Source organism: Antechinus flavipes, chromosome 2 (genome assembly GCF_016432865.1).
Source record: "Antechinus flavipes isolate AdamAnt ecotype Samford, QLD, Australia chromosome 2, AdamAnt_v2, whole genome shotgun sequence".
Taxonomy (NCBI): Eukaryota; Metazoa; Chordata; class Mammalia; order Dasyuromorphia; family Dasyuridae; genus Antechinus; species Antechinus flavipes.
This window is the reverse complement of record NC_067399.1, coordinates 636,679,993-636,693,417: the sequence shown is the minus strand read 5'-3', so window position 1 is coordinate 636,693,417 and position 13,425 is coordinate 636,679,993. Positions and strand designations below refer to the sequence as shown.

At 32.9% G+C, this 13,425-nt stretch overlaps 1 protein-coding gene across 7 annotated transcripts in view; it reads right to left on the bottom strand.

The window, feature by feature from the left end:
* PPP3CB (protein phosphatase 3 catalytic subunit beta) overlaps positions 1-13,425 on the bottom strand; it is a 50,222-nt gene that overhangs the window by 23,872 nt on the left and 12,925 nt on the right. For all 7 annotated transcript variants that reach the window (XM_051982147.1, XM_051982148.1, XM_051982144.1 and 4 more), the window contains 6 exons: positions 11,958-12,069; positions 10,865-11,010; positions 10,430-10,569; positions 10,249-10,326; positions 10,048-10,142; positions 6,640-6,765 (listed from right to left, as the gene is read on the bottom strand). In XM_051982147.1, the coding sequence (XP_051838107.1) occupies positions 6,640-6,765; positions 10,048-10,142; positions 10,249-10,326; positions 10,430-10,569; positions 10,865-11,010; positions 11,958-12,069 (697 nt within the window). The remainder of the gene's footprint in view (positions 1-6,639; positions 6,766-10,047; positions 10,143-10,248; positions 10,327-10,429; positions 10,570-10,864; positions 11,011-11,957; positions 12,070-13,425) is intronic.

Here is a 13,425-nt window from a genome sequence, read left to right as displayed (position 1 = left end):
AATTACAGACAATTCAATGGGCTTCAGGACATAAAATGTGATTTTCATAACAATGAAGGATAAAACAATCTTTCAACAAGAGAAGCAGGTGGTAGAAGAGGTGCAAAATGTGGCACATATTTTCAGACATAGTCAATGTGTTGTGTTTTAAGTTGGGTTGTACTTTTTTGTTTCAAAGGAGAGTTTTACTGTAGAGGTGGGAGGAATCATTTAAGTTATGTAAAAAAAAAAAAAAAAAATTTAAGTACCAAACTCAGAAACCTGAATATCTGGAATCAAATCATGGATTTTAAAATTCTTAATTGTATATTCATAGGCAAATTCTTTCATCTTTTGGAGTCTCAATAATCTCTTCTATAAAATGAGAATAGCAATACTTGTACTATATTTTTAAAATGTTAAAAAGCAAAAAGTTATTAATATTATCAGCAAGTATAATTGTGTAATTCACAAGCAATAATCACAGTGAAATATTGTATTTTGCATATCTCTCCAACAAACTATGAAGAGAAAGATATGGTCTATTGATTTGGAACTTCACCCAGAGGCCTATAAAACTGTGATCCAGCAATACCACTCTTAGATCTATTTCCCAAAGAGATTAAACAAAAAGGACCCATTTGTACAAAAATATTTATAACAGTGCTTTTTACAGAAAACAGATCCTTTGTGGAAGAAAACATTGAAAACTAAGGGGATGCCCATCAACTGGGGAATGGCTGAATAAGCAGTGGTATGATTATAATAAAAAACTACTATATTGAAAAATGATGAGCAGAATGATTTCAGAAAAACTTAGAAAGATTGAGATGAATTGAGGCAAATAGAGTGAGCAAAACCAGAGAATACTGTACACAGTAACAGCAATACTGTGCAATGATCAATTGAGAATAACTTAGTATTCTTGGCAATACAATGATCCAAGACAACTCTAAAAAACTCATGAAGAATGCTATCTAGCTCCATAGAAAGAACTGATTGCCACCCAAAGCAAACTATTCTTCAAGTTCTGCAATTTTTCCCCATTGGGTTTATGCCTCCATTCACAACATGACCAATATGGCAATGTTTCACATGACTGTACATGTACACACACACACAAAAACACATACACACATACACACATGCGTACGCGTGCGTGCTTTCAGTCTCAGGGAAGGGGGAAGTGAGGGAAGAAGAGAGAAAATTTGAAACTCAAAAATTTTTTTTAATCCTTTTTTAAAAATACCCTTTACACATAACTGAGAGGGGAGAAATAAAATATTATTTTAAAAAATATTATCTACAATATAAAATTGTCTAGATGATGATATCAAACCCAAATAGATATAGATCCCTACTGAATTAGAAAAACACAAGTCAACATTATCAACATTGCACTATATTTTGCTAAACATTTCCTAATTACATCTTAATCTGGTTCAAGTCCCAGGACTTTAATACCCCTGGTCTATATGACTTCTGGCAAGATGGTGGAATAATCTGTAGCCACTAAGCATAGATCCCCTGTACTATCTCAAAAGAATGTCAAATATACCAAATAAAATGTGGTTTTAAAACAAGCATTAAGTGCCTACTATGTTCTAAGAACTGTGCTAAGTGCTTTACAAATAGTATTTCATTCAGTCCTCATAATAACCCTGGGACATAGAAGCCTCTTGTTAGTTGAGGAGACCAAAGCAGACAGATTAAATGATGAAAGTGTGTAAAACTAGATTTAAGCTCAAGTCTCTCTAATTCCAATTCTAGGACTCTATCTCCTATTATCACCCATCAAAGAAAAGGAAAATTACTGTCTTCTGCAAAAATATCAAAGAAAAAACAAACCAAAAAAAAAAAAAAAAAAGAGCCCTAATATAATGGATATTTGCATATTTGGAAAGGCCCCAGTCCAAACTTTTCAAGTTAATCTTAAGTGCCACTTTCACTTCTTCATCTAGCAGGCAATCAGGTCCCTATGTGTTAAGTATTGGCTCCATCACTCATTAGGGAAATCTTAATATAAATGCTGTGTCAGATCTGCTACAATTAATGTCTCTGTGTTGTTTTCATTCCCATTCCACTTGTGATGACTGAGAAGTGAGCAGGCATTTTAGGGTTAGGGTTAGAGTAGGGAGGGTTGGTTAGGGTTAGATTATCTATAAATATTAAAGTATTTGTTGGGACTCTTAATCCAAGCTCTTGTCCAAAGATCTACTACTGAAGGAGATGAAATATGTTTATATTGCCATTCTTCCTTAACAATGAATAAAAAAGCATTTATTAAGTACTTATTATGTGCAGAAATGCAACTACAATTCAGAGAAGTTTCAATTAAATTAAGAGATGATTCAAAAAGTTTCCTTTGAAGAAGTGAATAAAGGAACTATCCAAGTTGGTTATGTTGTTTGCACAAAGGCAACAATAAACAATTTTATAAGTTACTTGATCATCAAACTTTATAGTATTCATGATAAGCATCTTAAAAAAAATTCTGCCATAAAAATAAGTACAACTTATATGCTAATATTTATTACAAAGCTTTATTACAGAGAATAAAGTAATTAAGAGAACTCCTACAGAGATCCTGATGAGATGTTTCCAGCAAGACAATATATAGAGTGTCCCAAAAATTTCAGTACAGTTTAAAAGCTTTTAAATGGGCAGAAAAAAATCTGGCAAAAATACAATGGAAAACATGATAGTGGACTAAAAAAAAAGAAGGAATCTAAAAATGTACAGAATTTTCAGAAATCTTATGTATGTATATCATGAATACTTTTTTTTAAAAAATGTAATAAGCCTAATCATATAACCAAAAAAAAAGAAAGAAAGAAACTGAGGATAACTTCATAAACAGGAAATACCATATCGGGAATCATTTCAGAAACAGCAGTCTATGTACAGTCAGATCATGAAGTAGTAAAAACAAAGGTAAAAAAAAAATAGCAACAAATTAGATAAAAATGAAAAGAGCTCTAAATTGACCTCTTTTAAACAAGCTAATGACTAAAGAAATTATAGACAAATTAAAGCTACTGTCTCCATGCATGGCTTTTTTTTTTTTTTTTTAACTTAAATGAATCTCTGATGGCAACAATTTGGGATTTTTCTCTAACAATAGAGATTGCAACCCATTCATTTCATTTCTGCCCATTCTGTGCCACTCCTGACACATCCTCCTCCCCTCAGTGTGCTGGGGACCTTCCATTTCTGATACTGTGAGGCTACTCTTGTCTGTCTCTGCCATCTTCTCTTCTTGATTACATCCATCATGAGCAATGTATTCCATATTTCATTGCCATATAGAGACACCAGTAGAAATATGAAAATATGAAAAAGATGGGTCTTTATTTACATGAGAAGCTAGGGTCAGTAAAAAAAGCTCTGATAATTCCTGAAAGCAATGTAGCCTGCTCTCTTCTTGTGTACCTCACTATGTACTTGTATTGCCTATTCCAGTATACATACTGATGGACAGGTACCACAAAAGGTCCATTTTGAAATCTGGGCAAAAAAAAAAAAAAAAAAACCTTTTAAAAATAGCTTTTTATTGAAATTTTAAATTACCTAAATTTCTTCCTATATCCCTCCCCATGATCATCTCAGGGAACCATCCCTTATAACAAAGACTTTAAAAAGGGGGAAAAAAAAATAATCATCATGTAGAAAAAAACCTGACATTACATGCAATGTCCTACACCCATGGACACTAACCTTGGCAAAAGTGATATCATTTATTCAGTTTTGACTATTCTTACAGTTGTTGGTCTATCCACAATAGGTATCTATTGTCTACTTAGTCTTCCCTGTGTAGATAAATAGGCCAATTTCTTTTGTAAAATTACAGATTTCTACCAAGAGATTCTGAACTGTTTGGGGGCTTAATGCAATTAGCACAATGCTATTTAGAAACAAAAGCACCTCCAAGGCAATCCTGTAAACTTTGGGTAGAAAACGTCTTCTGCATCCAGAAAGAGATTGAATATAAATCAACATATGGTATGTATACTTCTTTTTTCTGAGTTTTTTTCTCTTTTCTCCTGTGGTTTTCTTTTCTTTTTGTTCTAATTTTTCTCTCTCAACGTAATTCAAAAAGAAATGTGTACTATAAAAAATTAATATATATGTTTACCAGAAACACTTAACACAAAAGCACCTAACAACTCAAATCTAAGTAACATTTCTTAGAAATATTTAGTTGAATTATAATAATAGCTAATATTTATTTACAATTTTAATAATTTCCAAGCCCTTTACATATATTATCTCCTTTGATCCTCATAGCAACTCTGTTGGGTAACTATTATTTATTATTCCTATTTTATAAAAACTTACTGTGTGACCTAGGCAAATCACTTAACCTTGCTTGCCTCAGTTTCCTCATCTGTCAAATGAGTTAAAGGAAAGGAAAACCATTCCAGTATCTCTGCCAATAAAACTCCAAATGGAGTCACAACTGAACAGCAATAACAATTTTATAGAAGAAGAAACTAAGGCACAAAGAATTTAAGTGACTTCACCAGGATCAGAGCTAGTGTCTCAGGTAGTATTTGAACTTAAGTCTTCCTTATTCTAAATTAATACTCTATATACTCCATATCCACTTAGTAGCCAACCATCATGTAAAACTATTACTATAATGGGGAGGACAAAAGAGCCCAGAAATCAATTAAGCTAGCCAAGCTAAACATTTAAACTCTTTCAAGAATCAGATAAGGAGCTGGCACAAGATTTTAACCTTTTCTGGATCAAATATTCCTTTTGTAGTGTAGTGTAGTCTAAAGAACCATTCACAGAATAATGCAGAAAATACTACATGATGATCAATTCTGATGGACGTGGCTCTCTTCGACAAGAGGATCCAAATCAGTTCCAATTGATCTGTAATGAACAGAACCAGTGACACCCAGGGAAAGAACTCTGGGAAATGAGTATGGACTACAAGAAAACATTTCCACTCTTTCTGTTAATGTTTGCTTGCATTTGTTTTTTTCTTCTCAAGTTATTTTTACCTTCTTTCTAAATTCAATCTTTCCTGGGCAACGAGACAACTACATAAATATGTATACATATATTGTATTTAACATATACTTTAACATATTTAGCATGTATGGGACTACCTGCCATCTAGGGGAGGAGGTGGAGAGAAGGAGGGGAAAAGTGGGACAGAAGTTTTTGCAAGGGTCAATGTTGAAAAATTACACATGCATGTGTTTTGTATAGAAAAAATTATAATAAAACTATTGTTAGAAATCATTAAAGAAATAAAAAAATAAAAATAAAAAAACTGATGCTATTGCTACTTCCTATCTTATCTTTCAAGCAAGAAGAATTTAAATTAAATCAGGAGGATGTATTAGACAAAAGTATAAAGGGAATTAGCAGGATTTTCTTCCCTCTATATATAAACATCAAAATATAACACAAACATAGGTAGGCTCAATCATTCCATTAAGAAGTTTTGCTTAACAGTTTTTTTTTTTTTTTTGGGGTGGGGGGAGATAGGATGTGAACTTAGTGAAGAATTTGGCAAAACTGTTGTCAAAAATACAGTTTCAATTTTTTAAAAAATAATATGGTTTAGCTGTACTACAATCCAGAGCTATGGAAATAAATTAAAGCCTCTTTGTGATGTCCTTTGCCTCTATGATTCTATGACAGAGCTATTCAGCTGGTCCAAAGAAAGATGATTTTACATGTAATAGAATCCTTGCATCTTAAGCCCTTAACTGGTTGGCTCCTGAAATACTATAGTAATTCTATCTCTATGTTATATTAATATTGAACTTATAACTATCAAAGACTGGCATGCCGTCTGCAGACAACCTGTTAAACATTCAGTTTTGCATACTGGCTATGTCTTTCAGTACCAAAAGCAGCCTTGGCAGAAGCAGTACATCCTGTACAGAAAGAACATTGCGTAACATGGAAGAGGTGAGGAAAAAAATAGAGGAGAAACTGGAACACAATGTTTTACTACCGCCCCATTTCCCTTATATTATTATATTCTACATTCAAGGAAAATGAAATACTTCCTATATATTCCTATTCTAGTAGTGACAAAAAAGGATAAAAAATAAACGAATCCTAAATATTCTAAAGGACACCATACAAAAGTTTTACAATAGCATTTGTGTCCTTTCAAAATTCCATTCTTTGTAGAAAGTATACATAAATTGTGAGAAAATTAGTATTTTAAATTCTGTATTATTAATTTTAATGTATGAGAAGTGAAGAAGGGTAGAAGCTGAGATTATATATACAGAACTGCTGAAATGACTAATATTTAAAAATCTTCCGTCTTGCATCCCAGAAAATGAGACTTATACAGAAGAGTCCCTTCCAGAGCAAAGCCATCCCACCACTCCTTCATATAAGATTTAAGCTAAACAAAAAAGAAAGAAAACCCAACAGCTGTAGACAACACGGTGCTATTTTTAAGTCTTCTCCCAGCCCCCCAGACATCCTCACATGGGGGCTGTAAACAGCTAACGAAAATATCTTTGAGGCTCTCTCCTTTCCACACACCCACTGACATAAGAACTGCACCCATGGTGAAACCATACTTCATGCTCCTCTAGGCAAGTATCAGTATACAAAAGTAAACTCAAGTAGAAACAGCAGTAAAATTGTTCATTACTGCTATGTAAATCATACCTTTTTCTCCAACAAATGGTAGTGACCATGTAAAGACATCCATAAAATTGGGTAACCAGTAAGGATGTGGAGAGCAGTTAAACTGTCGAATATTCATCACATTATTTTCATATTTTAATACAGCAGCTGCAAAATAAGTTTAAATGTCAATGTAAGAACGTTTAACTTCAGCACAAAATGTAACAGAAAAATGGAAAAATATTAAATTCATTTTTTGGACTGTAAGGGAAGGAAGGTCACTGATTTTGGGCTACGACATTCTTTTAGAAAAGGGAAAATGGCCAACCATATCCTCATTCAGGTCTAAGAGCAAAATGCCTGGTTTCTTTTAAGAATGTTCTTTTCTCAAAAAAATAAAAAAAATTGTTTTTTCTCCTTGAGATAATTCAATGATAAAAATAAGGAGTTAGATTATGTGGGGTAGAAGAGAAGTTTCATAAAGACTTCTCGAGTTGTAACTAACAGCAGGTAATTTTAAAAAAGTGGCCAAGCTGCATTTAATTTAAATCCACAATTAATTAATAATTCAATTTTTAAATGTGCATATTTCACTCAATTTGGGGAAATAAGGGATAAAATCACTGGAAAAAAAATTGTGTTTTGTTTTTGGAGGGGAGGAGTCTAGTAAAATACAAAAGTGGAAAAAAAAAATCTAAACCCTTGGAAACATAATCCCAACATACCTTTCCAGACTTATCTCACACCACTCTCCTGGATACACTCCGAACTCCAACCAGACTAGTCTACTTAGAATTTGCTGAATATGTTCTATGTGTTCCTATCTCCAGAGTTTTGTTCAATACCATTTCTTGCACCTTGAATATCTAACTAATCTCCCCTTACCTGTTGTTGAAGGCTCGGATCAAATGCCTCCACTCCATCATGAAATCTTCCCCAAACTAGAAGTGTTTTTTTCTTTTATCTGAACCCTATTTCCTATACACTGACTGTCTACTCTAAATTAGATATTTGAAAAAGTCACATTTCATCTACTAGACTATAAGCCAAATGAAGGTACAGATGATGCCCTGTATTGTCATGGTAATACCCTTAGCAACCAAAAGTGCCTTCCACATAGAAGTCTCAATAAAAAGTTACTTAATTTGAATCTTAATTTTCTATTTTGAATTTTTGAGTCATCAATGAGAATAATATCTTTAAAACAAGATTAACTAGAAAATCTGTCACTGGCTTTTATTCATGTATTTTTTGACAGAGCCCTGGCCTCAAAGGTCAGAAGAACTGATTTCTAGTCCAGACTCTGTCATTTCCAAGCAATGAAAACTTAGGAAAGTCAACAAACCTATGTGTCCCACCCTTGTTGTCCTAGTTCATCCTCTATAAAATAAGAGTATCTGTAATGTGCCTACCTCACATGGTTCTTGTGAAGACCAAATAAGTCAAATAAGAGCTTTAGAAACTGTAAGGCATTATGGAAATGTAAAATGGCATGATTATTATTGATTACAGAGCTTTATTCACTGAACACCTTAGAGCTTTTTATGGAAGTATTGAAATGTTCAAAAGGCTTAAGATATGTGGTATGCAGTCATAAATAATGCTACACATTTTATCATAAGAAAAAACCCGAAAATTTAGCCTTGAGAATTCTAAACTAATCTATACTTTTTAGCCTTAGTTTTAAAAAATATAACATTTACAAATTGGAAAATTTGTTAAGATGAAGCAAAATTTCTTAAATATATCCAAACTACACAGGAACATAAAACACCAACATGATTCCTACATGTAACAAAAACAAATAGAAATGTGATTTTGACAAACAATGATCTGGGTTTCTTTTGCAAGGGCTGAAAAAAATCATTTAATCTATTCCAGGGTTAAGATCTAACAGGTGAAAACAAGTAAAGCTGCAAATCTCTGTGCTAAGCACCAAATGCCAGCTCCTGTAATACTGTCTGAGGGAATCACATTTGCGGACATCTATCATTGGCACAGGATAAATCTAGCATTCTGCCCAGTTTTGAGAATGGAATCAGAATCTGGATTTGTTTTTCCTTTAAATGAGCCTTATATTCCTTATGTATTATTATAAAATAGCTTAAGGATTTGTAAACAAAACATCAATACACAATCTTTACAAGCAACCAATGGCACTACCTTCTAGATATTAGCATCTCTGGTAGCAACTTTAAAATGGAGTAACTGGTAAAAAGTTCCTGGAAATATGTCTTATCAAATTTATTATAGAAGGTCCTCACATCGAGCTTTATGGAAGATCTCACATATATTATCACATTCTTTTACTGGACAAATTTTTAAGAAAGCCTACATAGGCTGAACTTATAGAAAAAAACAACTATATTTGGCACTGACCTCACTGTCACTTCTAACATCCATAAACCCTCGCCCCCCCCATCTTCCACCTGATACACCCACTCCACTCTGACACTAGACTCAATGACACAATCTATTAAATTCCAGACATATTGAGAGAGAGAGAATAGGAGCTGGCCTCTTAATGTCCTTGTTCTGAAAATGTGAACTACGTGAGCATACTGGATCTCATTTTCAGTGTCCTCGGCACACACAGAACTATATTAAGCTACTCTGTCATTACCACAAAACCTAAGTATCACAGATGGGCAAATATTCGAGAGTGAGAGCAACCAACCATGACAGTGGAATCAGACAAAAGAGTGAGGAAGTAAAAGTGGAGAAAAACACAGTAGAAAGAGAGGGGGAAAGGGGAAAGGGGACAGAGTGTTAAGCAAAATGTTTGCTACTAAGAGATCAGAATGAATTAAAAATGTAATAGGGGCAGCTAGGTGGATAGAGTACTAGAGTTCAAATCTGTTCTCAAACACTTAACACTTCCTGGCTGTGTGACCCTGGGTAAGTCACTTAACCCCAATCACTTCAGCAAAAATAAATAAATAAATGAAAGTGATAAAACATCACTATCCCAAAGAGTTTTATAGTGGGGATCCTGGAAATAAGGTTCAGGAGAAGAAAAAAAGACCTATATTAGACAACGTTAAACTAGATGAATGGTAGCTAAATAATGAACTGATGTAAATTATTAAACAGACAGAAAAGAAAAATCCAAGCTGTAGCAACTTGATGGAAACAATAAAATTCTATGAGCCAAAATGTAAGACATGATTCAAAAGGGAATTCCAGAAAATCCTGATATGGCTTGCGCTCAATGTACTTAATTCACAGGGTCCAAAGTACTTTGGGATGATTAGTTCTGGAATTGATTTTACATAGGATTCACATTTTTCATTCTTCACTCCTGCTTACTCCCCCCTTATAACCTGTAGCTCAGTTTGAAATTTTAATAATAGATGATTATAATTTCAAAAAATACCTTTTCTCTATTAAAAAAAATTAAGCCATTTAAAATTCTATGTTGTTAACAATTTTTTATCAATAACATCTTACCTTTATTATTGTAGACATCTAAGTAATTAGGTGCCGAAAAAATTGTTATTAATGAAGGGAACCCTGTAGTTTGACTTTTTCTGTACATTCTATAGCTGCAAAACAAATAGCTTAATATGCATCGTAAAGCATCAATCATAGTTACTAAGTTTGATTTTGTATTTAAGGTGTTAATTTGGTTAAGGGAAGCACAATTCTTACCCTGCATCTTGAGCTTCATGAGCTCTAATAATCGATAACAAATTATTGTTTTGCAAAAATTCACACACTGCTGGATAGCTGTGAAAAGAAAAGAATTGTAAGTAAAGCAACACTTTGCTTTTTGAAGAGTATGGCATTTTATTGTCTAAAATGTGATGTATTCCTGGGTTTTTCCCCTTACTTATAAAAATAAGAGCATCCTCGAACTGTATTGTGACTAAAGTGTTCCTGTGATTTTTCATTTCCAAAGTCTTCTGAAGGATCAGACCATAGCAAGTCACACATTGGTCCAAAGGCAGGAGGTTCTTTAAATCTATCTAACTGTGGAAGAAAGAAAAAAGAAAGAAAGAAAGAAGAAAAGAAAAAGAAAGAACTCATCAAATGGTGAGGAGAGGATGGTCTTGGGCAAGTTTTACCCACCCTGAACGCTATACATAGTGTCCACTATTGGAACACTGTTAAAGATATTAACAGATACATTTTTACCATAACAAACCTAGATCATGAAAGTAAGTTTGTTTTATTGTTGTTTTTTTAAAAAGAAAACAAGAAATTATAACTAAGAAAGCCTGCGCTCCCCAAGTCCACTTTAGAACTAAGGAATATTTATACTTACTCTCCTAATATCATCCAGTGTGTGTATTTCTGGTGAAAGTCCACCATGAACACAAAGAAACTGTTGGTTTAAAAGTGCAGCAAGAGGCAGGCTATCAAAAGCTTCCATGCAAGCTTCATAGACTCTCTCTGAATACTTAATTTTACCTTCAGAGGAAAAATAAGAAAAAATAGAATTAAATTACTACTAATCATTTTAATGGCAGGCTATGCAAAGTGAGAAATAAAATTAAAACAAATTTCTTTCCCTAAATTAACCAATAAATGTTAGCAAAATGCTATAGACTGTATTCAGATATTATCTTTATATTACAATGCCAAGAGAAGGCAAAACCTGCAAATGGCTCAACATTTTACCTTTTTTTCAAACCAATCAAGGTGTTTATTAAAGTCATAAATGAAGTCAAAATAATTTCATTATTTTTGAAAATCCAATTCTAGGAATTTTTAAAATTCCCATTCAGGAACTGTAATAGGGCCTGAAAATACAAAGAATAAATGGTCCCCTGACCTCAGGGATCTTACACTACTATGAAGAAAAGAAACAGTAAGTATCCAGATAAAAAGGTCCAGACCTGAGGAAAAAACAACTGTTCTTCCTTAGAGAGGTACTTATAACCACTGCTTCTATTACTATTGGAAGTGTGAAAAGAAATAGGAAAAATTTTACAGACTGGCAGGAATTGCAATAGATTTAAAACAACATAAAAGGGGGATTTTAAAACAACATAAAAGGGGGACACTCTACAAGATCAGCAATGTGTTCACACTTGCAGAGATAGTCAATAGAAGTATGAGGGAAGAATATAAGGATGCTACCACAAATTTGTTTGAATTTATTCTTTTGGGTTACATTTTTTCTTTTTTCTCAAAAACAGTTTTAACAAATTATTCCTAAGCACATAAAATTTTCTTTTAAATTTAATATGGAAATCTTGAATCAACCCCCCTTAAATCCTTTAGAACCCTTTAGAATCTTCAAGTTGAACACCTTTGAACACATCAATTCTGCAAAGTAAAAAGTCTGCATAACTATTATTATCCAAATAATTTAGAGAGGAGAAATGAGATACAAGTCTCCTGCCAGTACTCACATTCCTGTTTAAAGGTGAAATATTCGGTAAGGTGTCTGCATTCATGATTGCCTCTCAAAAGAAATAATGTGCTTGGATAGAGAATCTTCAGGACCCATAAATACAAGACACACTGTAAAATAAAATATTTTCATTTAGGAGTTTTGTGTAATATTCACTATAGAATTAATGTCAAAAGAATTTTACTATGCCCCATTGTTTTACTCTTATCCATTATCCAATGATTATCAGGTCTAGAAATGACTATGGTTGGTTCAATGTTCAAATGAATATGCCCACTGTCTCCTCTTTCTGAATGAATATAAACTAATACATAGAAGGAACCATGTCTTGTATATATTCCTTACCCAGAACATTGCTTTGAAAAAGGTGGCCATTTATTATCTAACTAAATTAACTGGGGGGAGGGAGAGGGTCGGGGAAGATTATTTAAGAATAAAAAACTTGACTGTATATAGGAAAAATATTTTTCTATGGCTTACCATGAATTATGCCATTCGATTTAAACAAGTAGATTTTATTAAACACAACTGGCTGAAAAAAAAGCAATGTTTCTTCACTTATTAAATGAGAAAAGGCAAAGGGTTTACTTCATTTTAGGAAAAAAAGCAATTTATAAAAATCACATGCAGGGAAACAAACAATAATAAACCTCATTTTAAGAGCCTGAATTATGTCTAAATGTGTAAAGATACCCACACATTTTGTTTACATAAGAAAAAAATAAGTAACTTTAAAAGAGCAGATAATTCCATAAAATATATTTTACTTGAATCAATCTACTGAATAGCCACAGGGACAATCTTCTGTTTCCTGATTACTAGTTCACAGGATTTTAGGAAACCAGAATCAGAAAGATAAATGGCATTAGCTCCTCAAAGATAACAGAATAAAAAATAATTTAACTTTTCTGAGTCTCCAATTCCACATACTACTTACTTCATGAATTACTGTGAACAAAGTGTTTTTAAATACTAAAATGCTATGTAAATGTGCCTTATTATTTAAATAAAGGAAATAAAATATATTTTACTTGAACCAATCTACTGAATAGCCACAGGGACAATCTTCTGTGTGGTGCAGAATATTTGTTTCAGTTATTTGCTATCTAACTTTTGTAACAGCATATAGAAAAGGGCCAACTTTGAAACCCTATAATGAAAAGTATACACAAGCCTACATAAAAATATCCAATTACCTCACCAAGCTTCTTGAAGTTGGCAAATATATTCTACCACTTTCTTTTTGTGTGGGGTAGATAAAGATGGAGAGGTATCTCCTAAAGTTTTTGTTAAGATGAACTATTTCCTATTTTTGTGAAGCACTAAAATCAGTCAGTGCTAAAAGGGAAAGGAAATGATAAAATCCTGGATAAAAAAGGATGAATTCCATTGCTGCCAGGTACATTTTGTGAAACCTAGCAATCTTTAGGGTGAGGCAGCATTAGTGACATGTGAATTGAAAATCT